This window comes from Struthio camelus, chromosome 25 (assembly GCF_040807025.1).
Source record: "Struthio camelus isolate bStrCam1 chromosome 25, bStrCam1.hap1, whole genome shotgun sequence".
NCBI lineage: Eukaryota > Metazoa > Chordata > Aves > Struthioniformes > Struthionidae > Struthio > Struthio camelus.
The window spans coordinates 6905039-6928748 of NC_090966.1; the positions used below are offsets into that span (position 1 = coordinate 6905039).

The 23710-nt window shown below is 74.8% G+C and overlaps 1 protein-coding gene across 2 annotated transcripts; it reads left to right on the forward strand.

The window, feature by feature from the left end:
* Nucleotides 1-6831: 6831 nt before the first annotated feature.
* Nucleotides 6832-22853, forward strand: RARA (retinoic acid receptor alpha). Of its 2 annotated transcripts, none has more exons than XM_068919195.1 (8): nt 6832-7064; nt 19934-20082; nt 20168-20309; nt 20861-21021; nt 21101-21277; nt 21373-21577; nt 21804-21962; nt 22080-22853. In XM_068919195.1, the coding sequence occupies exons 1-8, from the start codon at nt 6887-6889 to the stop codon at nt 22289-22291; spliced, it is 1383 nt and encodes a 460-aa protein (XP_068775296.1). In that variant the 5' UTR covers nt 6832-6886; the 3' UTR covers nt 22292-22853. The 2 variants fall into 2 exon arrangements, with proteins under 2 accessions (XP_068775296.1, XP_068775297.1); XM_068919196.1 differs by lacking the exon at nt 6832-7064 and adding an exon at nt 15132-15306.
* The last annotated feature ends 857 nt before the right edge of the window (nt 22854-23710 follow it).

Sequence of the window (23710 nt, forward strand, 5' to 3'; positions counted from 1 at the left end):
CCCGGCACGCGTCCCTGGGAGCCGGGGGCCCGGCTGGTCCTCCGACCCCTGCTCCGCGCGGGCTGAGCCCTGGCGCGCTCCTCGCAGTGGTGACCGTGCGGGGTGGTGGTGGTGGTGGGCCCCCCCCCGGCTGCGCTGAGCGATACCCGGGACCCGCGGCCTCGTGCGTGCCCCGGGTGGGGGCCGCTGCTGGCTTGTGCCCCCCGGGTGGCCAAGAGGGGACGTGGGAGCCCTGGGTGAGCTGCTGGCAGGGCCCCGGTGCTCCCTGCTTCTGTCTGTGTAGCGGGGGTGTGTGCTGGGGGGGGATCCCCTTCCTCGCCAAATCTTTGACCTTTGACCTCCTTTGGCCGTTCGGGGTTGTCCCGTCTGTGGGCTGGTGCTGGGGGTCGGGGTCCCGTCCCCTGCGGGTGCCCAGGCTGGACGCGGCGGGGGGCCCCGGCGGGCGGCGCGCGCGGCACGGCTGCACCCCGCCTGCCTCCGTGCCGGGATTAGCGGGCCGCGGCTCCGCGGCTTAGCGGCCCCGCGCTCCCGGGCCATATGTCGCCCGCGGCCCGGCGGGCTGCGCTCCCTGCCCTTGGGGGGTGACCTTGCCGGCGGCCCTGGGACAGGCCGGTCCCTGTGATGCCGGGATGGAGGCGGGAGCCGGGGAGGGAGGTATCCCGCCAGGGCTCCCCGGCACCAGGGCGCCCGGCCCCTTGGTCCGCTCTGCTGCCGGAGCCCCCCCCCGGATAAGGCTGCTAAGCCGGGGGTGGCAGGATGGGTCCGGAGGGACGCGGGGCTCCGTCCGGGCCGTCCCGCCAGCCGGTGCGCCCGTAGGCACCGGCTTCCCAGCCCTGGGCACCCTGGCTTCGCTGCTTCCCGCCGCGTCCCCGCGCTCGGTCCCCGCGCCGCGCTGTCCCCCGTGCCGGGAAAGGGCACGGATCGAGCGCGGCACCGCGCGCCCGGCCCGCCTGCCTGCCTGCCCTCCGGCGCTGGTATTTACCAGCTCCGCGGCTCCTGCTCTATTTATAACTGGCAGGCTCTGTCGTTGCTATGTGCCACGCTCCGTCTGCGACTGCCCCGGGCGCCCGGGCCCCCGGCGGCCCCCCCCGGGGACAGGCCAGCGCCCGCTTCCAGCGCAACCAGCCCGGCGAGGCTCCGGCGCGCTGGGGAGGAGCGTGGCCAAGGCCGGACACCGGGGTCCCTCGCGCCGGTGCTGCGGGGCTTTAGGGACCCTGCGCGGCGGGGCAGCGGCCGGGTGGGTGCTGGGGCCCCCTTCTCACCGCGGGTCCCTGCGGGATGGACGCACGGCAGAGGGGGGTCCTGCACCCCGGGGTGCCCCAGGGCTTGGCGGGCGGCTCGCGGGGAAGGGCCGGCACCAGCCGAGAGGTGGCCGGGGGGGCTGCGGTTGTATCTGCGGTGACACATGTGCTGATTAGGGAAAATGGGTTAATCTCTCCTGTGGCTGGAGGTGGCTTAGTGCGGGGGGGGGGGGCGGCTCGTGGCCGGCCCCGGGGGGGCGCGTGCGCCCAGCTCGTCCGGCCCCGGGGCTGACCTCCACGCTGCTGGCCGAGCTGCGTCTCCCGCAGAGCTTGCGCCCGGCCAGGGGGATGCAGCATTGGCACCCGCGTCCGCAGCCCTCAGTGTCCTCCTGAGCCAGCCAGCGCGCCCGTGCTCGTGCTGCACGGGGCGCCCTGGCACCGGGGGCGTCGATAGCCTGGGAGCTTGGGGTCGTTTTGGCACCCCAGCTCCCCTGTGCCCGGTCCCAGTGCGGGCCTGGCCTGGCCTCCGTCCCGGCTCACGGGAGAGCCTGCACGGACCGGGGGCACGACGCCGTTGAACCCAGGCGTGCGGGGGCGTCGTGGCTGCGGGCCTGTTCGGTCCACCCACGCCAGCCCCGTGCGCCGTGTCCTGAGCGGCCCTTCGCCGCGGGCTGACCGCGCAGCCAGCTGCACTTGTCTGCCGGCTGTCGTCGAGCCAGAAAGGGCTGTCTGGGGCCGTGCTGTTCCCGGCAAGCCGTTCCCAGGGCGGCCTGGCTGCTCTGAGCATCCAGAGCTAAAAACAACCTGGGACTGTTGCGAGCAGCCGCCGTGTTGCAATCCGGCCGCTTCCCGGGAGCCAGCGTGCACCCATGCCTGGGAAGGGTACCCTCGGGACTACAACTCCCAGCATGCCGTGGGCCGGCCATGCCAGCAGGGGGGCGCCGGGCAGGGCTGGTGCATGCTGGGATCTGTAGTTCCCTGGGGCTGCACCCCTGGCTTCGGCTGAGGGACTGCACTGTTGGATTGGGGTCAGGTGGCTGGGATGGGTGCTCCCTCCGTTGTGCTGCGGAGGCTGGGAGCCCTGTGCCCACGGTGGGGTACGGAGGTGGGGGCTCCCAGGCTTGCAGTGCAAGGGGCTGGCAGATAGGGTTGACTTCCAAGAGTTGCTGGAGCCTTTTGGGGTGCAACCCTGCTCCAGCTGCCCCCTTCCAGGGCTCCGGAGAGAGCTGGGAGCCCAGCACCCAGGCCAGAGCCGTGCCGGTCGCGCCAGGCTGGAGCGGTGCCTGTGGCGCTGGCCGGGGGCCACTGCGGCTCAGCTGGGGCCGTGCCTGTCCCGGGGGCCGCGGCGGGGGCCGGGGCACCTGTTGCCAGAGAAGAATGGCGCGTCTGGTGGCGGGTGTAGGAGGTGTAACCGGAGCGGCGCGTTCCTGGCCGTAACCGGAGCCGGGCAGGCTGAGCTGCGACAGGTGGAATTTCATTTTGCAGCTCCAGCCCCGGCAGCGGCACATGGGGGGTGCCGGGGGCCCCGTGCCGTGGGGGCCGGCGGCAGCTCCCCGGAGCGCCTGTCTGCGCCCCGGCGGGGATGGGGAAGCAGGGTGGCACGCCGCTTGGTGTGGGGTGGGCAAGGGACCGCCGTGCTCGGGGACGATGTGGAGCAGGACGTCGTCCCCATGGGGCAGCGCAGGGCTCGCAGCCAGCACCGGGGCCCTCCCCGGTCGTGTGCCGGTCCGGCCCCGGGTTTGTCTATGCAAGGGGAAGCGGAGGCTGCCCAAGCGGGTCTGGCTGGGGGGCGCTGCCGGGGATGGGGGTCCCCGCTGGCCCATGGGGTGCTGGGGCTTTGGGGTGCTGGAGACTCCTGCGTGGGCCGGAGCTGCCCCCCAGCGCGCTGGCCGGGGTGGCTTTGCGCCCTGGCGGGGCCGGGGCAGCCCTGGCTGCGGCACGCGCTGCCCGTGCTGGAGCGTGTGCAGCCGGCTCCGGCCCAGCAACATCCGCTCGGCTGGGGCATGATTCACGCCTGCCCGGGGACGTGAGAAACGTGACGCTGACTCAGAGGCCGGGATGCTCTGGGAATACAGGGAGGGGGTCTCGCCGCCGGCCCTTCCCGGGGGGCACCTCGCTGCGCCCCTCCTGGCGGAGCCGCGGCGGCCCCGGGGCTGCCCGGCTGGGGAGGCACCGGGGTGGCCGGGGCCGTCGGCCTCGCGTGTGAGGCCGCCCCGGCCGCTTTGCTGACAGCAGTGAGGAAACCGCAGGCTGTGACCGCATAGCGGATCCGCGGGCGCTTCCTGCCATGCCCGTGGGGGAGGCGGCGAGGGTGCCCAGAGCCCCCCCCCCCCCGCCCCCCTTGCTGGCGCAGCCGCCGCACCGGTGCCCCGTCCCCCAGCACCGCGGCGCGGGCCCCGGCTGCGGCTCGGGGTGCCCCCGTGACCGTCCTGGCGAGGCCGGGGGCCGCGGGGTGCCCGGCGCGGGGAGCGGGGCCGGGGCAGCCCCGGCTGGGGTCCAAGGTGGCGTGGGGCCAGAGCTGAACCGAAACCCGGCGGCCCCGGGAATCGAGAGCGGCGAGGGGAAGCTGCGGCCGGGAGCGCTGCGGTCGCAGGCATGACAGGAAGGGCTCGGTCACTGGGTTTGCCCGCTGTCCCGATAGGCACCAAGAGCGCAGCCTGGATTTGCCATTACCCTGGCCCCGGTGGCCCCCGCGGTGCTAGCCGGGCAGGGCGGTGCCCGCGGCGCCGGGTGGCACCCCGGCCCTGCTCCCTGGCGTGTCACATCCGGGGCACTGGTGCTGGCATCGCCGCGCGGCCCCGGCAGGAAGCACGCCTGGGTTGGGTGGCATGAGACGGGCGGCGCGCCTGGGGGTTTTGGGGTGCTGGCTGAGGCTGGGCCAGCTCTGCACCCTCCCTGCCAGCCCCTCCTGGCCTGGACGGTCCCCCCTGCATTTCCGTGGTCCCCATGGGGCAGGATGGGGATGCCGCGTGTCCCTTCCCAGGGCTGGCAGGTGGTGCTGGGGATGGCTGCTGGAGACGCGAATCGCGGTGCGTTGCCCCGCTGCAAGCCCTCCTGCTCGGCAGTCAGCGCTGGCCGTGCCGGGCGCGGGGGAGCTGGATGCGACCCTGCCCCGCGAGCGCGGGCAGTGGGGTGGGCTTTGTGCCCTGGTCTTGGGCCTTTTTGGCTCGAGGGGCTGGGGGACCCCAGCAATGTGTCCTGCCCCGCTGCGCGGGGGCTGCCGGCAGACCCTGGGCATGGGAATCGTCTGTCCGTGCGTCCGTCCGCTCCCTGGGGCCGCCCCCAGCCTGGTCGGGAGGTTCCTCGTGGCTGGGATTTGGCCCGAGCTCCATGGCCTTGTTTTCTGCGGGGCTGGAATGAGGCTCTGGATTCCAGGAAGTACCGATTCCCGGCCAGCTCCTGCCGGGGAACTGGAGGAAAAGGCGCCTGCCCGGCCGGGCTGGGGAGGGCGAGGGGGCTCTTCACCGCGCGGGGCTCCCCGCCGCCGGCTGTGCGGCCCCATCCCCACCTTCCCGCTGCCCCCCCAGGGCTTGCCTGGAGCGGGGTCCCTCCGGGACTGCTGCCTGGAGCCCTGAGCGTGGGGAGCGGAGCGCGGTGGTCCAGGGGGATCAGCCGGGCTCTTCCCTCGCCTCTGGTGGTGGGCAGCAGCAGCGAGCCGGAGGGCCTGTGCCCCCTCGCTGGCACGGCGTGCCGGTGAGAGGAGACGACGCAGGACCTCGTGGCCAGCCCCGTGCCGCGGCCCCGCGGCCGGCCGGGCACCGGGAGGGTCTGAGCACGCCGCAAAGGAGCTGCGGCTGCTTTTGGGGTGCAGCGTGGCCGGGCTGGGGCCGAGCTGGGGGGCCAGCCCCTGCCCGAAGCTAAGCAGGCTCTGCCTCGGCCAGCGCACGGATGGGGACCCTCTTTGGGGCCGCGGAGCAGGGCTGCGTCGGGTCTCGGGAGCCCTCCTGGCCGCCCGCGGCGGCGCGCAGAGGCCGGGACGGTCCTGCAGCCGCCTGCCCCCGTCCCCTCTGGGTGAGGGGGCTCGCGGCGGTCGGGCCGCCCCTGGCAGGCGGCGCTGGCGCTGTTCTCTCCCAGGCCCGCGGTGCGCTGGGGGGGCGTGAGCAGGGTTGAGTAATTGGGCCCCGCCGGAGCCTGGCGCCGTGCCTGGCAAGCACTTGGCACCGGCGAACATAAACAGTTCTTCCCGCGCCTCGCTCCCCTCCGCTCCCCCCGGCCGGCCCGGCTCCGGGGGGGCCCGCGGGCAGGCCCCGCGCCGGGCGCTGCCGGGGTGCAGGGTGGCGGGGGGGGGGGGTCTCGTGGCTGCTGCGCCGCCCCCGGGGAACCCACGGGTGCTGCCCAGGGGCACGGCCCCGCGCGAAGGCCGTCTCCTCCCGGCGGCGCCAGGCTGGGCTCGCCGGGGGGGGGCTGCACCCAGGGGCCGGCGCAGGCCCGGCGCGGCGGCACCCCAGGGCAGGGGGTGTCCCGTGCCCCGCGGCAGGGTGACCCACGCGGGGCTGCGGACGGGACCCCGGCATCGCCTGCCCTGGGCACCCACGCCGGCGGGCAGCCGGAGCGCGGGCGCCGGGCACCGCCGGGGCCGGGAGGAGCGCGGGGCGCCCTGCCGGCGGGTGCACCCTGCCCGGGGTGGCCGGGAGCACCCCGGCCCGGCCCCGGGGGGCAGGCGAGGAGCGGGCAGGGCCGTGCCCGTCCCGGCCCCTCCCCAGCGCCTCGCCGGGCGGCCCAGCCTTGTTCCTCTGGATCCTTTTCCGCCTCCGCGGGGCCGGGAGCCAGCGCTCTCGGCAAATAAACATCCCCCGCCGGGCCTCGCGCCAGCGCTTAAATAAACAGCCAGCCCGGGATTGTGAAAGCCCCGTGCCCCCCTTCCCACCGGCGGCCCCCCGCCCTCGCCGGCGGCCCGGCTTGGCGCGGGGTCCGTGCCCGGCGCGGGAGCCGCCGCCGGCAGCGCGGCGCGGGGCGAGCGCCGGCCCCTGCGCTGGGCCGGGTGGCTCGAGGCTGGGCAGAGCCGGCGGGGCGGTGGGGAGAGGGGCTGGGTGAGCCCCGGCCCCCGGGGCCGCGGCCAGGCACGAGGCTGAGCCCCCTCGCGCTCGGTGCACGTGTGGCCGGGCAGCGCGTGAGCCGCTGCCCCCGCGTCCTCGGGGAGCTGGGCCGGAGCGAAGCCGCTGTCCTCGGTGGACGCCGGAGCGCGGCGGCTCCCTCGCGGCGCCCCGGGGCCGGGGGCGCGCGGGGACCCTGCCCCGGGGGTGCCCCTCCGCCGCCCCGGCCCGCTAAGCCGGGCATTAGAGACCTGCCGCCCCGGCTCTCGGCGTCGTTAACCCGGCGGGCAGCGCGGGGCCGGCCCCGCACGGCTGCCTCCTCCCGGCGCCTGGGGAAACTGAGGCACGGCCGCGGCGGGCGGGAGCGGGGTCGGGGTGTGGGGGGGGGGAGCCGGGCGCCCCAGCCCCGCCGCCGCCGCTAACGCCTCTCTCTGCTCCCTCCGCAGCCGTCGCCGGAGCCGCTGCCGCCTCCTCGGCCCCCGGACGCGCCGCGGACCGCCGGCGGGCAGCGGTGAGGCCGTGGTGAGCGCGCCGGGCCGGCCGGCGGCCCCATGCCCTGCCGGGCCGCGGCGCCCCGCACGTGAGGCCGCCGCCGCGCCGGAGCCGCCCGCCATGGCCAGCAACAGCAGCTCCTGCCCCACGCCCGCAGGGGGGCACCTCAACGGCTACCCCGTGCCCCACTACGCCTTCTTCTTCCCCCACATGATCGGGGGGCTCTCGCCGCCCAGCACCCTGGCCGGCATCCCGCACCAGCTGCCCGTCAGCGGATACAGCACGCCCTCGCCCGCCAGTGAGTACCGCCGCGCTCCGGGACGCCCGCGGGGACCCGGCCGGCCACCGCTTCCCCCCCGCCCTGCCCCGCGCCGGGGGCCGCCGGGCCGGGGGGCGTCCCCCCCCCCGCCGCTTCGCCCGCCCTGAGCTTTATAAATAGCTGCAATAACAGGAAACAAAAGGGCCGAAAGGATAAGCAAACCCCTCGCGGCACGAAGGGCCCCGGGTCCGCCGCGGTCCTGCCCCGGCGCGGGGGCGAGCGCTGGGGAGCCGCCGGGACCCTTCCCCCCCCCCCCCATCCGTGGGGAAACTGAGGCACGGTGGTGGCCACCGGGGGGGTTGATCGCCGCAGCCTGGCCCCGTTCGTTAAGGGCGGTGTTTGTACCCCGGCTGCTAACGGCGCGGGAAGCGGCCCCGGCTCTTTGTTCGCCCCCCCCCCCCCGGTGCGGCGGCGGCCCCGGCCCCGGCCGCCTGCGGGGGAAGCGATAACCGCAATCATCGCGTCTGCTCCTGATTCAATTTGCCCCTGACAGGCTCGTCCATCACGGGGGCCGGGGACCGGCCGCGGCGCGGGAGCGGCTGGAGCCGGGGAGGGGGCCGCGCCTGGATCCCCCCTCGCAGCCCTCGGCCCGCCGCCTGCCTCAGTTTCCCCGGCGCTGGCTCCGGAGGGGGCGGCCGGCCGGCAGCGCCGCCGGCGGGGAGGGAAGCGGGCTTGGCGGCGGCACTGCCCCGCGCGCCTGTGCCCCCCCACCCCAGGGTGCCGTGGGGTGCCGGGGCGGGGGGCAGCCCCCTTCCCGGGCGCCCCGGGGCGCGCGCCGCCGGGGAGGCCCCCGTGGGTCGGGGTGCGGCGGGGCCCGGCCCCTGCCCGGGGGGGCCGGTGCAGGCCTGGGCAGGGCCGGCCTGGGGCGCTGTCCCCCGCCGGAGCCGCCCCGACGGCACTGGGACCTAGTGGGACCAGTTCAGCCACTGGGTGGCGGTGGGTGGGGCCCCTCCCCCGCGCTTGCTCGGGGGCCATTCCCGTTGCACGGCATTGTGGGAACGGGGGGGGTGCGCTCACCCCCCCCCCCCCGCTCCCCGGCACTGGGGACGGTGTGGGGGGCATCGCCGGGGTGTCGGGCAGGCCTGGAGGTGCCCCAGCGCCCGGACGCCTCGGCTCCCTGCTGGCACGGTGCCTCGTGCCTCAGTTTCCCTTTGGCCTTACTGCGGGCAGGGCGGGGGGTGTCACCTGTGGGGTGCAGCGGGATTTCGGGGAAGGCCGTGTCTGGGGGATGCCGCGTCTGGGGAAATGCAGAGTCCCGGGATGCCGCGTGTCCGGATGGGCCGGGGTCCCGCGGGATGCTGTTCCGGGAGTCCGCAGGGTCCCGGGGGAGCTGCAGGATCTGGGGGGCCGCGCAGAGCCCTCGCGCTCGGCCCCGGCACGCCGGGCAGGGGCCGGCGTCCCCCTCGGTGCGGCGCTGGCCCGGGAGCGACGTCCCCGCGGAAGGGAAGTGCTGCGGGGTCAGCGTCCGAGCTGGGAGGGAGCCCAGGCGTCCGGGGAAGGGCCGCCGACCCCGGGGCCGGGGCTGGGAGAGCGCGGAGGAGCCCCGCGCGGGCGGCCCCCTCCTCGCCGCGCCGCGCACCTCCCGTCCCAGCGCGGCTGCCGGCCCGCCCTCGCCAGATGTGCTGCAGCTGCGCGGCGGCGGCGCCCCGGCCGGGCCGGGCCGGGCCGGCGGCGCATCCGGAGCCGCCGGGAACGTTCCAAGGCGTTTGGGCTGCCGGCGCCGTATCCGGCCCCCTGGGAAGCCGGGGCGGCCGTCTCGCTCCCCGCGGGCCCCGCGCGCCCCCCTCCGCCTGCCCCGCGCTCCTGCTGGGGGGCACCGGGGGGCCGGAGCCCGGCCCGTCCTGGGCACCGCGGGCCGGGGAGCCCCCGCCGGCCCGAGCGCTGCGGTTCCCTGGCGCGGGGTGGGGACGGGCGCCCGGCTGCAGCCCCGCGCCGGGCACGAAGGGGCCCAGGCGTGCTGCACCGGCTGCGGCGGTGGGGGCGGGTGCCCCCTCCGGGCTGGCGGTCCCGCGTGCCTGCGGGCTGCGTTGGCGCTCGCATGCGTGGCGGGGCGCGTCGCAGCCGGTGCGGGGCGCGCGAGCCTGCCCAGCGCCGCTTGTGAGCGCGCGAACCCCGCGTTGTGTGCAGAGCTGGCTGCGCGGGTGCCCGCGTCCATGCGCGCGCAGCCGGCGCTGCCGGTGTCTCCACGCGCCTGTGCGCGTGCCCTGCCTCCGGGGCAGCGCCGGCTGTGCGTTCAGGCGTGTGCACGTGTGCGAGCGTGCTCGGCGCATTCGGTGCGGCACTGGCTGGGTGTGCATGTGTGTGCACGTGTGTGAGCGTGCTCAGTGTGTTCAGTACAGCACTGGCTGCGTGTGCGCGCGTGCACGTGCGTGTGCTCGGTGCCTCGGGTGCCGCGCCGGCTGCGTGTGCGCGCGTGCACGTGCGTGTGCTCGGTGCATTTGGTGACGCGCCGGCTGCGTGTGCGCACGTGCACGTGCGTGTGCTCGGTGCATTTGGTGCCGCGCCGGCTGCATGTGCGCACGTGCATGTGGGTGTGCTCGGTGCCTCGGGTGCAACGCCGGCTGCGTGTGCGCGCGTGCACGTGCGTGTGCTCGGTGCCTCGGGTGCAACGCCGGCTGCGTGTGCGCGCGTGCACGTGCGTGTGCTCGGTGCCTCGGGTGCCGCGCCGGCTGCGTGTGCGTGCGTGCACGTGTGTGTGCTTGGTGCCTCGGGTGCCGCGCCGGCTGCGTGTGCGCGTGTGCACGTGTGTGTGCTCGGTGCATTTGGTGCCGCGCCAGCTGCGTGTGCGTGCCCGTGCGTGTGCTCGGTGCCTCGGGTGCTGCGCCGGCTGCGTGTGCGTGCGTGCACGTGCGTGTGCTCGGTGCCTCGGGTGCCGCGCCGGCTGCGTGTGCGCGCGTGCACGTGCGTGTGCTCGGTGCATTTGGTGCCGCGCCGGCTGCGTGTGCGCGCGTGCACGTGCGTGTGCTCGGTGCATTTGGTGCCGCGCCGGCTGCGTGTGCGCGCGTGCACGTGCGTGTGCTCGGTGCCTCGGGTGCCGCGCCGGCTGCGTGTGCGCGCGTGCACGTGCGTGTGCTCGGTGCATTTGGTGCCGCGCCAGCTGCGTGTGCGCGCGTGCACGTGCGTGTGCTCGGTGCCTCGGGTGCCGCGCCGGCTGCGTGTGCGCGCGTGCACGTGCGTGTGCTCGGTGCCTCGGGTGCCGCGCCGGCTGCGTGTGCGCGCGTGCACATGCGTGTGCTCGGTGCTCGGGTGCCGCGCCGGCTGCCTGCGTGTCTGCGCGTGTGCCTGCGCGCTGCGCCCGCCGCGCAGCTGCTGTTCCCGGCTGCGTGCGTGCATGTGCTGTTGCCCGTGACCGTGCCACGGTCCCCGTCGCCATGGGGCGGGGGTCTCGAGGCCGGGGGCTGGCAGGGCTCGTCCCCGCCTTGGCCGCCTGTCCCGGGCCCCCGCTGCAGCCCCGGCGCGGCCCCCTCCCCTGCTCCGCGCGGCGGCCGCGCCGCGGGGCTGCCGGATACCGCCAGCGGCGCCGGGCCCATCCCGTCACTCTACCCGCTGGCTCCGGTTTCCTCCGCGCCACCGCCGCTCCCCAGCAGCGCCCCGGAATTAATTAATTTTTAAAAATTAACGAGCCCAAGCGCGGCGGCTGCGGGCGTGCAGCGCGGCCCGCCGCGGCGGAGGGCTCCCGCGGGCGTCGCGGCCGGGCCGGGGCAGAGGCGCCCGCGCTGCGCGGGGTGCGCGGGCCCTCGAGGAGGGCGGGCGGCGGGTGCCGGGAGCCCGGGCTCGCTGCCAGCGTGGCTGCGGGTGGCATCGCGCCGGGGGCCCGGGCGGGCGCCCCCCTCGCCCGCTTCCTTTTGCCTCCTGCCTTCAGGTTTTCTTTTTCTTTCTTTTTTTTTTTTTTTAAACTCTTATGTTTCTTCCTGTTGCCGCCGGAGCGCGGCGGCTGCATGCGTGCGTGCATGTGTGCGTGCATGTGTGCGTGCATGCGTGCGCGCCGGGCCCCGCGCCGCCCCGCGTCCCCCTCCGCCGCCGCCGCCGCCGCATTCTTTCCAGCGCTAGTAAATGAGTCAAAGCAGACATTTGTCATGTTCGCTGCAGGAAGTTGGAGGAGCGCTGGGCTTTTGTTCAGAAACCTGCTGGCTAAGCAAAGCCTTTGACTTTCTATTATTATTTAAACAGGCGCTGCTGATCTTTCTCTCTTGCACGGACACACACACATGCCTCCAGGCTTTTTTCTTATTCTCTCTCTTTTTTTTTCCTTCCCCTTTCCCCCTCTTTCTTTTCCGAGGGGCGGGCAGCAGCGTTGAGATAAAAGCCGATCAGCCCTAGCTGTTCACTTTGGGGCCGGGGCAGGGGAGGGCTGCGCGCGGCGGCGTGCGCGCCGCGGACCTGGGCACTGAGCGCGTCGGTGCGCGCGGCCCCCGCGCGCCGCAGCCGACTGCGGGGGGGTGTGTGTGCATGCATGTGTGTGCGTGCGTGTGCACACGCGGTGCAGCCAGAGGTGGGCGCCCAGGCTGTCCTTAGCGTGCACGTGTGTGTGTGCGTGCACATGTGTGTGCATGTGGTGCCGCCAGAGGCAGGTACCTGGGCTGCCCTCAGTGTGTGCACGTGAGTGTGTGTGCATGCACACGTGTGAACACGCAGTGCTTCCAGAGGCGGGCACCCAGGCTGCCCTCAGCATGTGTGCACACGTGTGTGTGTGCATGCACACATGTGCACACGCGATGCAGCTGGAGGTGGGTGCCCAGGCTGCTCTCAGCGTGTGTGTGTGTGTGTGCATGCACACGTGTGCACACGCGATGCAGCTGGAGGTGGGTGCCCAGGCTGCTCTCAGCATGTGTGTGTGTGTGTGCATGCACACGTGTGCACACGTGATGCAGCTGGAGGTGGGTGCCCAGGCTGCTCTCAGCGTGTGTGTGTTTGTGTGCATGCACACGTGTGCACACGCGATGCAGCTGGAGGTGGGTGCCCAGGCTGCTCTCAGCATGTGTGTGTGTGCATGCACACGTGTGCACACGCGATGCAGCTGGAGGTGGGTGCCCAGGCTGCTCTCAGCGTGTGTGTGTGTGTGTGTGCATGCACACGTGTGCACACGCGATGCAGCTGGAGGTGGGTGCCCAGGCTGCTCTCAGCGTGTGTGTGTTTGTGTGCATGCACACGTGTGCACACGCGATGCAGCTGGAGGCAGGTATCTGGGCTGCCCTCAGCGTGTGCATGCACGTGTGTGTGCATGCACACGTGGTGCAGCCGGCCGTGGGCGCCCGGGCTGCTCTCGGCGTGCGCACGCGTGGCGCGACGTGCATGCACACACGCATGCACGCGCACGTTTGCTCCTGCACCGTCCCTGCTCTCGGCGTGCGGCCCGGCGGAGCAGCCGTGTGCGCAGGGGAGCGCGTCTGCTGGGCTGCGGTGGCGTGCACACGCGTGCGCCCCTCCTGCCCCACGTGCGCGGCCCGACCGGGGCCGAGCTTCGAACGGGGCCCCCGTCCCGGAGGAGCCTGGTTTCTCTCACTGGCGTCCCGACAGCCCCCGGCGCTGGCCCCCCTCCCCGCCGGCCTGCCGCGCGCGCGAGGGGCTGCAGCGGGAGCCCGGTGCTCGGGGACAGCTCGGTGGCCGTCTCGCGGGGCCCTCCCCGCGCTGCTGCTCGGGGCGCTCCGTCGTTCCGCAGCCGGGGGGTGCGGGCGCCGTGGGGCACGGGGGCGCCCAGCGCCAGGGCTGGGGGCTGTGAAAGCACCCTTGCAGCCGGCCGCGACGACACGGTGCCGGGGAGCTCGGCAACGGCCGGGCGCTGCGTCTCGCTGCCGGGAGCAGGCGTCGAGCGGGGCCGGGGCCAGCCCGGCCTGCGGGCTGCAGCGCGGGGCTCGGCAGCGCCAGGACTCCTGGGCCCCCGCTGCAGCGGCGCCCGGCTCAGGTGGGGCAAAGAGGGTCAGGGACGGGGAGCGCGGACCCGCCGGGGCGGCTGCAGCGGAGGGACCCGCGCTCCAGCTAGCGAACGGCGGGGGAAAACGCGCTGCAATGAGGTTCCCGGCGCCTCGGGGGAAGCGGCACGTCTCCGGGTGCGTTGGGCGCCACTGGCTCTGCCTTACGTCGCGGTGGCAGCGTCCTGCGCGCCTGCTCGGGCCCGGGGTGCTGCGGGGTCCCGGCCCGCAGGGGGGCTCCAGCCTCGCGGCGCTGGCCGGGCCCGGGGCCGCGGTGGGTCCGTCCCTGCCCCAGGCTCCCGAGCGGACGGTAGGGCTGGGTTGGCGGCGCTGCGCGGGGCGCTGCTGCTCCGTACGGGCTCATCCTGCCCTGCGGCGCTGTCACCGCTTGTGCAGGCCTGGGGAGGGCCGTGGGCCCGCCGGGCCGGGGCCGGTGCAGCAGCAGAGCGGGGTAAACGTGCAGCCCCTGTGCATGTGCACGCATGTGTGCAGCAGGAGCACGTGCTCGTGCACATGCATGCAGCAGGGACAAGTGTGCATACACCTACCCACCGCAGCAGGGGCGTGTGTGCGCACACACATATGTGCAGCACATATATGAGCACATGTGCACACGTGGGCAGTGAGGACATGCGCCCACAGATGCAGCCGCGTGCTGCGGGTGCACATAAACGTGTGCATGCATGCACATGCACAGCGGTCAGTGGTCACACATGCATGCACTTGTGTGCAGCGGGAGCGTGTACACGTGTGTACACGTGCACCCCCCCATGCACCCGAGTGCTGTGGCAACGCACACACAGGCACGTGCAACCACGCACCCGCGTGCAGCGGGGAACACGTGCACGTATGCACGCACGCGCACGTACATACATGTGTGTGCACATATGTGTGTGTGCACACGCATGCCGCCGGGCGCGCAGGCCCCGCCGGGGGGGCGGCCGGGGGTCAGGGCGAGGTGAGCCCTTCCTAGCCGGGTTCACCCGCAGTTCACCCGCATCCCATTAGGCAAATGAGCCGCGGCCCGAGCAGCCCCCCGGCCCCGGCCCCGGCCCCGGCCCGCGCCGCACCGAGCCGGGCAACGCGCCCGCCGCGCAGCGCCGCGCTCCCCCTGCGCCCCCCGGTCTCCCTGTGCCCCCCTGCGCCCCTCAGTCCCCTTGTGCCCCCCGGGTCCCCCTGATTTCCCCTGCGCCCCTCTGGTCCCCCTGCACCCCTCGGTCCCCCTGCACCCCTCGGTCCCCCTGCGCCCCCCGGGTCCCCCTGCACTCCCTGATTTCCCCTGCGCCCCCCGGTTCCCCTGCGCCCCCCCGGTTCCCCCTGCGCCTCCCGGGTCCCCCTGCGCCCCCCGGTTCCCCCTGCGCCCCCCCCGGTTCCCCCTGCGCCTCCCGGTTCCCCCTGCGCCCCCCGGGTCCCCTGCGCCCCCCGGTTCTCCCTGCGCCCCCCTGCGCCCCCCGGTTCCCCTACGCCCCCCGGTTCTCCCTGCGCCCCCCTGCGCCCCCCGGTTCCCCTGCGCCCCCCGGTTCTCCCTGCGCCCCCCTGCGCCCCCCGGTTCCCCTGCGCCCCCCGGTTCTCCCTGCGCCCCCCTGCGCCCCCCGGTTCTCCCTGCGCCCCCCGGGTCCCCCTGCGCCCCCCGGTTCTCCCTGCGCCCCCCTGCGCGCTCCGGGTTCCCCTGCGCCCCCCTGCGCCCCCCGGTTCTCCCTGCGCCCCCCGGGTCCCCCTGCGCCCCCCGGTTCTCCCTGTGCCCCCCTGCGCGCTCCGGGTCCCCCTGCGCGCTGCGCTGCCGCGGCCGGTCGCGGCGGAGCCGGGGAGGAGGAGGAGGAGGAGGAGGAGGCGGCGGCGGCGGGGGGGAGGAAGGGGCGGCCCCGCGGCGCGCAGCGGGTTAAGGTTGCTGGGAGGCGACTCGTGTCAGGAGGGACCGGGGCTGCCGGAGCCGCCGCGCTGCAGAGCCGCCGGGGCTGCGCCTTCCTCGCCCTCCTCCTCCTCCTCCTCCCCCCTCCCTTCCTCCTCCTCCCGCTGCTGCTGCTGCTGCTGCAGGAGCCCCGGAGCCGGCGGGGCCCGCAGCCCCCCCCCCCCCCCCCCGGCGGGGCCATGGCAGCGCGGCGCGGGGGGGGGCGCTGAGGCGGGCGCGGGGCCCCCCCGGGCGGCCGGCAGCATGTTCGAGGCGGTGGAGGTGGCCGGGCCCGGGCTGCCCCCCAGCCCCTTCCTCGCCATGGATTTCTACGGGCCGGGCCGGGGCTGCCTGCTGCCGGCCAAGGGCCCCCCCGCGGCCGCCGGGCCCCCCCGCGCCGCGCACTGGAGCAGCGCCGCCCGCTGTAGGTACCGCGCCCGCCCCCGGCCCCGGCCCCGGCCCCGGCCCCGGCCGGGCAGCGGTTCCGCCCGCTCCTGCCCGGATCCGGCGGCGGGGCCGGGGGCGGGCTGGGGGCTGGGCAGGGCACTGGGGGCACTGGGCAGGGCACTGGGTGCAATGGACTGGGTGCACTGGGCAGGGCACTGGGTGCTGGGCACTGGGGGCACTGGGCAGGGCACTGGGTGCTGTGCAGTGCACTGGGGGCTGTGCACTGGGGGCTGTGCACGGTGCAATGCACTGGGTGCACTGGGCTAGGCACTGGGGGCTGGGCAGGGCACTGGGTGTTGGGCACTGGGTGCTGGGCTGGGCACTGGGTGCTGTGCAATGGACCGGGTGTTGTGCACTGGGTGCTGGGCTGGGCACTGGGTGCAATGCACTGGGTGCACTGGGCTAGGCACTGGGTGCTGGGCAGGGCACTGGGCGCTGGATACTGTGCAGGGCATTGGGTGCAAGGCACTGGGTGTTGTGCACTGGGTGCTGGGCTGGGCACTGGGTGCTAGGCAATGGACTGGGTGCTGGGCAGGGCACTAGGTGCTGGGTACTGTGCAGGGCTCTGGATACAAGGCACTGGGTGCTGGGCTGGGTTTTGGGTGCTGTGCAGTGCGCTAGGTGCTGTGCACTGTGTGCTGGGCTGGGCACTAGGCACTGGGTGCTGTGCAAGTCACTGGGTGCTGGGCAATGAGCGCAGAGCAATGCAGTGGGTGCCGTGCGCTGGGCTGGGCACAGTTGTGAGTGCGGAGCACTGGGTGCTGTGCACTGGGTGCTGGGCTGAGCACTGGTTTGGATGCTGGGCAGTGTGCTGGGTGCTGAGCACTGGGTGCTGGGCTGTGCACTGCCCTGGGTGCTGTATTGGGTGCTGGGCAATGCACTGTGCGCAGCGCACTGGGTGCTGGGCTGAGCACTGGGTGCTGGGCTGTGCACTGGCCTGGGTGCTGTATTGGGTGCTGGGCAATGCACTGTGCGCAGCGCACTGGGTGCTGGGCTGAGCACTGGGTGCTGGGCTGTGCACTGCCCTGGGTGCTGTATTGGGTGCTGGGCAATGCACTGTGCGCAGCGCACTGGGTGCTGGGCTGAGCACTGGGTGCTGGGCTGAGCACTGGCCTGGGTGCTGGGCCGTGCGCCGGGTGCTGAGCGCCGGGTGCTGAGCGCCGGGCTTCGCCTGCCCGCCCCGGCTGCGCCGTGCGCAGATGCCGCCGGCTGGGCTATAAACAACCCTTGGCCTAGTTAAGCGAGCGGCTGGGCCCGGCGAGGCGGGGGCGCCCGGCCGCGCTGCGCCCCCTCTCCGCGCGCGGGGGGGCCGCGGGCAGCCCCGGCCGCCGGGAATTTCGCTCCCTCCTGATAAGCGCCGACAAAATCCAATTAGCCGAGGAGCGCGCGGCGCCTGCCGGGAGCGCGCGGGGCCGCCGACGTCCCCCGTGCAGGGCTGCCCCGGGCCGGCTGCCGCCGGGGCCCCCGCCGCCACCGCCAACACCGGCGCGACCCCCCCCCCGCCACCCGCCGCCACCCCGTCCCGCTCCCTGCGCCGGGGGCGAAAGTCCTGCCGCGGGCGGCCGCCGGCGGGACCTTGGCCCCGGGGTGCAGCTGGGCGCGCGGCCGGCGGCGGCCGCTGCCTTTGTCTGCGGCTGGGGGCCCCGGCGGCGGCTCGCGCCCACCCGCCCGCGGGGGCGCCGCTGCCTTTGCAGCCCCGGGCGCAGCGCGGGGCGACGGCGCTGCCGGGGCACCCGCCGGGCCCCGGAGCTCCCTGCGCTGCGCCCGGGGGCACCGCGCGGCTCCCTGGCTGCACCCCCCCCCCCGCCACCGCCGCTGCCGCGGCCTCGCCGAGAGCGGGGAAAGGTGCCGGGCGCTGCGGGGACCCCCGGCGCCGGCCCGAGCGCTGCTCTGCCTCGGTTTCCCCCAAGGCGGCACCCGGCCTGCTGGCACTGCCTGGGGCACCGGGGCCGGCGGCAGCGCCGCTCCCTGCACGGCCCCGGGCACGTGTCCGCGCCGCCGCCTGGGAAACTGAGGCAGGAGGGAGCGGGCGGGCTGGGGGTGGCGGTGCCCGGGGGGGGGCTCAGGGCTCCGCGGCGCGGCGGACCCCCCCGGGAGCGCGGCCCAGCCTGCCGGCGGTCCCCCGGCGCGGTGCAGCCTCCCGGGGATGCCGCCCCGCCGGAGCATCCCGGGAAGCCCGCGCGCGAGGCGCCCGGACGCCTGGGTCCCCGGCCGGTCTCTGGGCGGGTGGCGGGGCCGGGTCGGTGCCCGGCGGCCCCCGGGCCGTTCCCACGCCGGGGCGGGGGCGCCGGGGCCCCGGGCGCGGGTCGGGGCGGCTCCGGCTGCGTTTCCTGCGGCTGCGGCAGGAAGCGGCGAGCCGCGGCCGGCGGCGGCCGGGAGGGAGGGCTTCGCCGCCGCGGGCCGCGCTCGCCCGGGGCCGCCCGGCCGCCGCGCAGCATCTGGTTTGCAGCTGGCCTCGGCTTCCTCTCTCGCTTGCGCCGGGGTTGGGGGGGAGCCGGACGCCTGGGTCCCCTCCTGGTTCAGGGAGGAGGAAGGGTTTGGGGGAGGGAGTGGGCGCCCGGACGCCTGGGTCCCTGGTCCTTGGTGTCCTCAGCCGGCCCCTCTCGCCCGCCGCGCACCCGGCGGGGCACCGATCCTGCCCCGGCTGCTTGCGTTCCCCTGGCGCTGGCACGGGTCGGGGAGGGGGGGCGCCCAGGCCTGACGCCACCATGAGGGGCACCCTCCGCTCGGGGCCTGCTGGCCCTGCCCCGTGGTCCTGGGCCCGGTCCTCTCGCCCCGCGGCCACCTGCTCTCCATCGGCGCCCCTTCGCCGCGAGCCGAGGGGGCCCGGCCGCCCCGCGCAGGGGATTCCCGCGCGGCGGAGCGGCGCCAGGCGCGGGGACGCCGGCCGGGGCCCCCGCCTCCCCCCTCTCCCCGCGCGGCGCGTCGAAACCGTGTCAGATCTGCGCGTTGCGAGTGCGGCTCTCCACGAGGAAGTTCTTAAATTATATAAAAGAGGCGATAAATTATAGACGACGTTCGCTCAGTCACTTTAATGGATCCGCTCCCTCAAGTGCAAGCGGTGATTTATTCAGTGTGCCGCCCGGGGAAGCGTTCGGCGGCGCGGCGGGGGCGGCCCCGGCCCCCAGCGCCTTGTCCCCGCTGCTCGGGGGCCGCGGTCCGGGGCGGGCAGGGGCCCAGGCGTCCTGCGCGGGGTGCGGCGGCTCCGGCCAGCGGGGCGCCGCGCGGGGCCGGGGCCGCTGCGCCCTGCGCGGCGGGGGGGGGGGGGGGGCGCCCCGTCCCGCTGCCGGGGTGCAACGGTGCCGTGCGCCCTGGGCGTCCGCCCGCGGGGTGCAGCCCCCCCCCCCCCGGGGCCCCCGGCGTGGCCGGTGCCCCCCAAGAGAGGGGCCGCCCCGGCGCGCTCTGACCGCCGAGCCGGCAGCCCGGCGCGGGGGCGCGCGGCCGGCGAACAGATCCGCCTTTGTTGGCGCCGGCGCCTTCCCTTTTGTGCGGGGAGGCCGGGTCGGGCCGGGCGCCCCGGCTCGCCCCCGCGGCCCGGACCCGGCTTTGGGGCGGCTCTTTCTGCGGCGTCCCCCCCCCCCGGTCCGTCCCCGCGCCCGTCCCTTCGGCAGCGCCGTGACCTTCAGCGGGACGGGCCGGGGGCAGGCGGCGGGATGGGGACCCAGGCGTCCGGGCTCCCACCCCCAGCTCGCTCTCGTCCGCGAGGCCCCTCTCCCCCCCCGCCACCCCCCCCGGAGCTGGGGAGCGGGCCCAGGCGTCCTGGCTTCCCCCGCACCCCTGAGCCTTTAACTCCCTCCACCCCGCTGCCTTCCCTAAGCCGGGCGAGGGCCCAGGCGTCCGGGCCGCGGCCCCCTCCCTCCCGCTTGGCTGCAGCCTTAATCCATCACGAGGGGCGGCCGGGCCGCCTGCCCCTCTCGTTAGGCCTCTTCCTGCACCGAGCTTCGCTCGGGCCTCGGCCCCGGCGCGGGTGCAGCCCGCGGGGCCCCTGCGCGGGCCCGGGGCCGGCGGCCTCCGGCGCGGCGCGGCGCGTTCACCCCGCGCGGGGCCAGGCCTTTAATATCCTGTTTGACTGGTTTACTTGGCTCCGACTTAAGAAAAACATTCGGCAAACATCCTGCGGAGCTGGGGCGCGCGCTTAACCCCTGCCTGGCCGCGGGGCCCCGGCCGTGGGGCAGGGGGTGCTTCCCGCGGGGTTTTGGGGTGCGACGGGCGCCTTCCCGCGCCTTGGATCGGGGCGCGCGGCGGGCGAAGCCGGCGGCGTACGTGGGCCGGCACGTGCGAGCGAGTGTGCAGCGCCGGGCCGCGAGGCTGCGCCGCACCGGGCCCGCAGGCACCATCGAAGCCGCGCGGGGGGCTCCGGGGAGGTGCTTTTTCTTTTTTTTTTTTTTTTGGGGCTGACTAAATTCCACGTCTTCTCGCCGTGGCCTGGAAATGTCAAGTTGCATCTTTGCAGCTTGTGTCCTCTCCCCGCCGGCCCCGGGGCGGCCGTTCCCGCGCGGGGCCGGAGACCGGCGCCGGTTGGGGAAGGCCGGGGGGGGGGGGGACAGACGCCTGCAGGCGGGGGTCCCCGCGACCTCAGCCCCCTGTCCGCTGCCTCCCCGCAGCCGTCGAGACGCAGAGCACCAGCTCGGAGGAGATCGTGCCCAGCCCGCCCTCGCCGCCGCCGCTGCCGCGCATCTACAAGCCCTGCTTCGTGTGCCAGGACAAGTCCTCGGGCTACCACTACGGGGTGAGCGCCTGCGAGGGCTGCAAGGTGAGTGCCACCGCCGTCCCGTCCCCTCGCGCCCCGCCGCGGCGCCCCCGCGCCGCCGGCGCTGACGGCCCCCCGCCGCCCCCAGGGCTTCTTCCGCCGCAGCATCCAGAAGAACATGGTCTACACGTGCCACCGGGACAAGAACTGCATCATCAACAAGGTGACGCGCAACCGCTGCCAGTACTGCCGGCTCCAGAAGTGCTTCGAAGTCGGCATGTCCAAGGAGTGTGAGTGCACGGGCGCGGGCACGGGGGCGGCCGAGCCGGGCGGCGGGGAGCACCCGCCGGTTGTGTCACCGCCCGGCCGTCGCCAAGGCGACGCGTGATGGATGATGTCAGAGATAAATGATGCTGACGGAGGCCTCCCGGCGTCTGCGTGCCAGTTGTCATGGTGCCCGGCTGCAACCCCCCCCCTCCGGCGCGCGGCGGGCGGCATCGCTGGGGGCCGGATTAATAATGGGGGGGGGGCACAGCTGTCTCACCCACCCCCCCGCCGCGCTCGCCCCCCCTCCCCCAGCACAGGGGGCCCAGGAGTCCGGCCCCATCTGTTTGCTCCTGCGACGCTGCACCCCCCCCAGGTGGTGGGTTGGGGCCCCGGAGCGGAGCAGCCCGCGGCGGGGGGGCTCCCGCTCGCCCCGGGGGTCCCTTCTCCCGGCGCGGCAGATGGAGCCGGGCGGCGCGGGCTCCGGGGCTGGGACCGGGTGCCGGCGGGGCTCAGGCCGGGATGGGCGACACGTCCCCCGAGCACTGACCCTGCCCTGTCCCCTCCTCCCCTACAGCTGTCCGAAATGACCGGAATAAGAAGAAAAAGGACGCGCCCAAGCCCGAGTGCTCGGAGAGCTACATCATCACGCCCGAGGTGGAGGAGCTCGTCGAGAAGGTGCGCAAGGCCCACCAGGAGACCTTCCCCGCCCTCTGCCAGCTCGGCAAATACACTACGGTGAGTGCCCGCGCCGCGGGGTCGGGCAGGGGGCCGGCGCGTGCCCCGGCTCCCCCTCACCCCCGCCGCGCTCCCGCAGAATAACAGCTCGGAGCAGCGGGTCTCCCTCGACATCGACCTCTGGGACAAGTTCAGCGAGTTGTCCACCAAGTGCATCATCAAGACGGTGGAGTTTGCCAAGCAGCTCCCCGGCTTCACCACGCTCACCATCGCCGACCAGATCACCCTCCTCAAAGCCGCCTGCCTCGACATCCTGGTGAGAGCGGGGCCGGCGCGCGCCAGGGCGGGGGGCCGGGGCCGCCGGGTGCCCTGGCGCTGAGACCCCCCCCCCGGCCTCGCTCCCACCCCCAGATCCTGCGGATCTGCACGCGCTACACCCCGGAGCAGGACACCATGACCTTCTCGGACGGGCTGACGCTGAACCGCACGCAGATGCACAACGCCGGCTTCGGGCCCCTCACCGACCTCGTCTTCGCCTTCGCCAACCAGCTGCTCCCGCTGGAGATGGACGACGCCGAGACGGGGCTGCTCAGTGCCATCTGCCTCATCTGCGGAGGTGGGTGCCCGAACCCCCCTCCTAAAGGCCGCCCTGGAGAGACCCCCCCCCCCCCCACCATAACAAGCCAGCTCCCTCTGAGCTTGTCCGTCTGTCCTGCCCCCACCGGCTTTTATCTGACCCAGAAGGTCCCTCAGCTCCGGGGCAGCCGGCCTGGCCTGCCCCCCTCGGTGCGGGGAGGGGGGGGAGCGTGCGGTGCGTCACCCCCGTAACCGCTGCCCCCCAGACCGCCAGGACCTGGAGCAGCCCGACAAGGTGGACAAGCTGCAGGAGCCGTTGCTGGAGGCGCTGAAGATCTACGTGAGGAAGAGGAGGCCCAACAAGCCCCACATGTTCCCCAAGATGCTCATGAAGATCACGGATCTCCGCAGCATCAGCGCCAAGGGTGAGCTGGGGAGGGGGCTGGCAGGGCATCCCACTGGGGGGGGGGCTGTGGACCATCACGGGGTGGTGGTGGTGGGGGGGGTTGTCCTGGCCCTGCTGACGCCGTCCCTCCCCGCAGGCGCCGAGCGGGTGATTACGCTGAAGATGGAGATCCCCGGCTCGATGCCGCCGCTCATCCAGGAGATGCTGGAGAACTCGGAGGGCATGGACACGCTGGGCGGGCAGCCGGGCGGCTCCCGCGGGGGCAGCCTGGCGCCGCCCCCGGGCAGCTGCAGCCCCAGCCTCTCGCCCAGCTCCAACCGCAGCAGCCCGGCCACCCACTCGCCGTGACCCAGGACGCCTCCGCGGCCCCCCCCCCCCCCCCGCCCCGGCCTCAACCCCCCCCAAAACACCTCACTGCCGGGACCCCCGCGGCCGTGGGCCCCCCCCCCCCAACCGCAGGCGGCTGCGTCGGTGCAGCGGGGACGGCCGGGCGCCGCCAGCCTCCCCGGGGAGGGGGGAGACCCGGCCCCCCCCCCGGCACGGGACGCCGAGCTGGGGCAAGTGGGGGGGGGGTCCGGCCTGCAGCCCCCCCCCCTGCACCTTGCAGCCCCCCCCACCCCGCCCGGGATGGCGGGGGGGGGCCAATGAAGTGCTTTGGTTGAGTTACATTTCAGCGGCGCGCGGGGCGCCCCGGGGCTCGGCTGCGGGTTTTTCTCCCCCCCCCCCCCCCCGGATTCGGGGCCGGCGGCGGGGGCGGCCCCGGCCCCACCAGCACCAGCACAAAAACGGGGCCGCAGAGCCCCCCCCCCCCGCCCCACGTCCTGTCCGTCCGGCCCCGCGGGGAGCGCCCAGCCAGCCCCCCCACGCCGAGCAAGCAGAGTCATTTAAAAGAGAAAGAAAGCAAAGTATATATATATAAATATCTATAAATATCTATAAATACGTTTTAAAACCTTTGTAAAAGTTTGGAGGGGTTTTTAGGCCTGTGCAGGTGGAGGGGGCACGGCGGGCGCTGCCGGGGGCGGGAGGGCCGGGGGGGGGGGGGGCACACGATTTATTATTATTAAATTTTTTTTTTGTTGTTGTTGTTGAGATTTTAGTGGTTTTAGAGTCTCGGGGGCGCCGGGCGGGCTCCTGCCGCGGCCCCCCCGGCCGGCGCGGGGCAGGGGCAGCGGGGCCGGCGGCGGGCGCCCGGCGGGCAGCGGGGGCCGGCCGGCGCGGGGAGGACGCGGGGACGGGACTGGGGAGGGGGGGGGGGAACTGGCTCCAGAATAAAGTTTATTTATTCTAGTGCCCGGCTCGTTCTTGCTGCTGGGGACCCCGGGGGGGGGGGCAGGGGCTGTGGTTGGGGCTGTGGGCACCCCGGCGCCTGGGGGGGGGGGGGCCTGCTGCACCCCGGGACCCCCCCCCCCAACCTGCCCTCCCCTGCTATAGCTGCTCTCCAGCACCAGGCCCCCACCACCACCCCCAAAATTTGGGCTAGGGCAGAGCCCTTTGCCCCCCCCCCCCAGCACCCCCCCCTTCACCCCAACCCTGGACACGTCTCACAGCTCCTATGTGGCCCTGGCCTGCAGAGACCTGATGCGCTCGTGACACCCCAGCCGGGGCGCTGCTCGGCTCCGGGGCGTCCCTGGCGGCGAGGGTCCAGGCCGGGGTGGGGGGCAGCCGAGGGTGAGCGGCGGTGGCGGCGCGGCGCAGGGACGGGACCTGTTTGTTTTCCTTGTGTCTGTTTTTTCCCAGCAGCTGCAGGGTGAGTCCCGTCCGCCG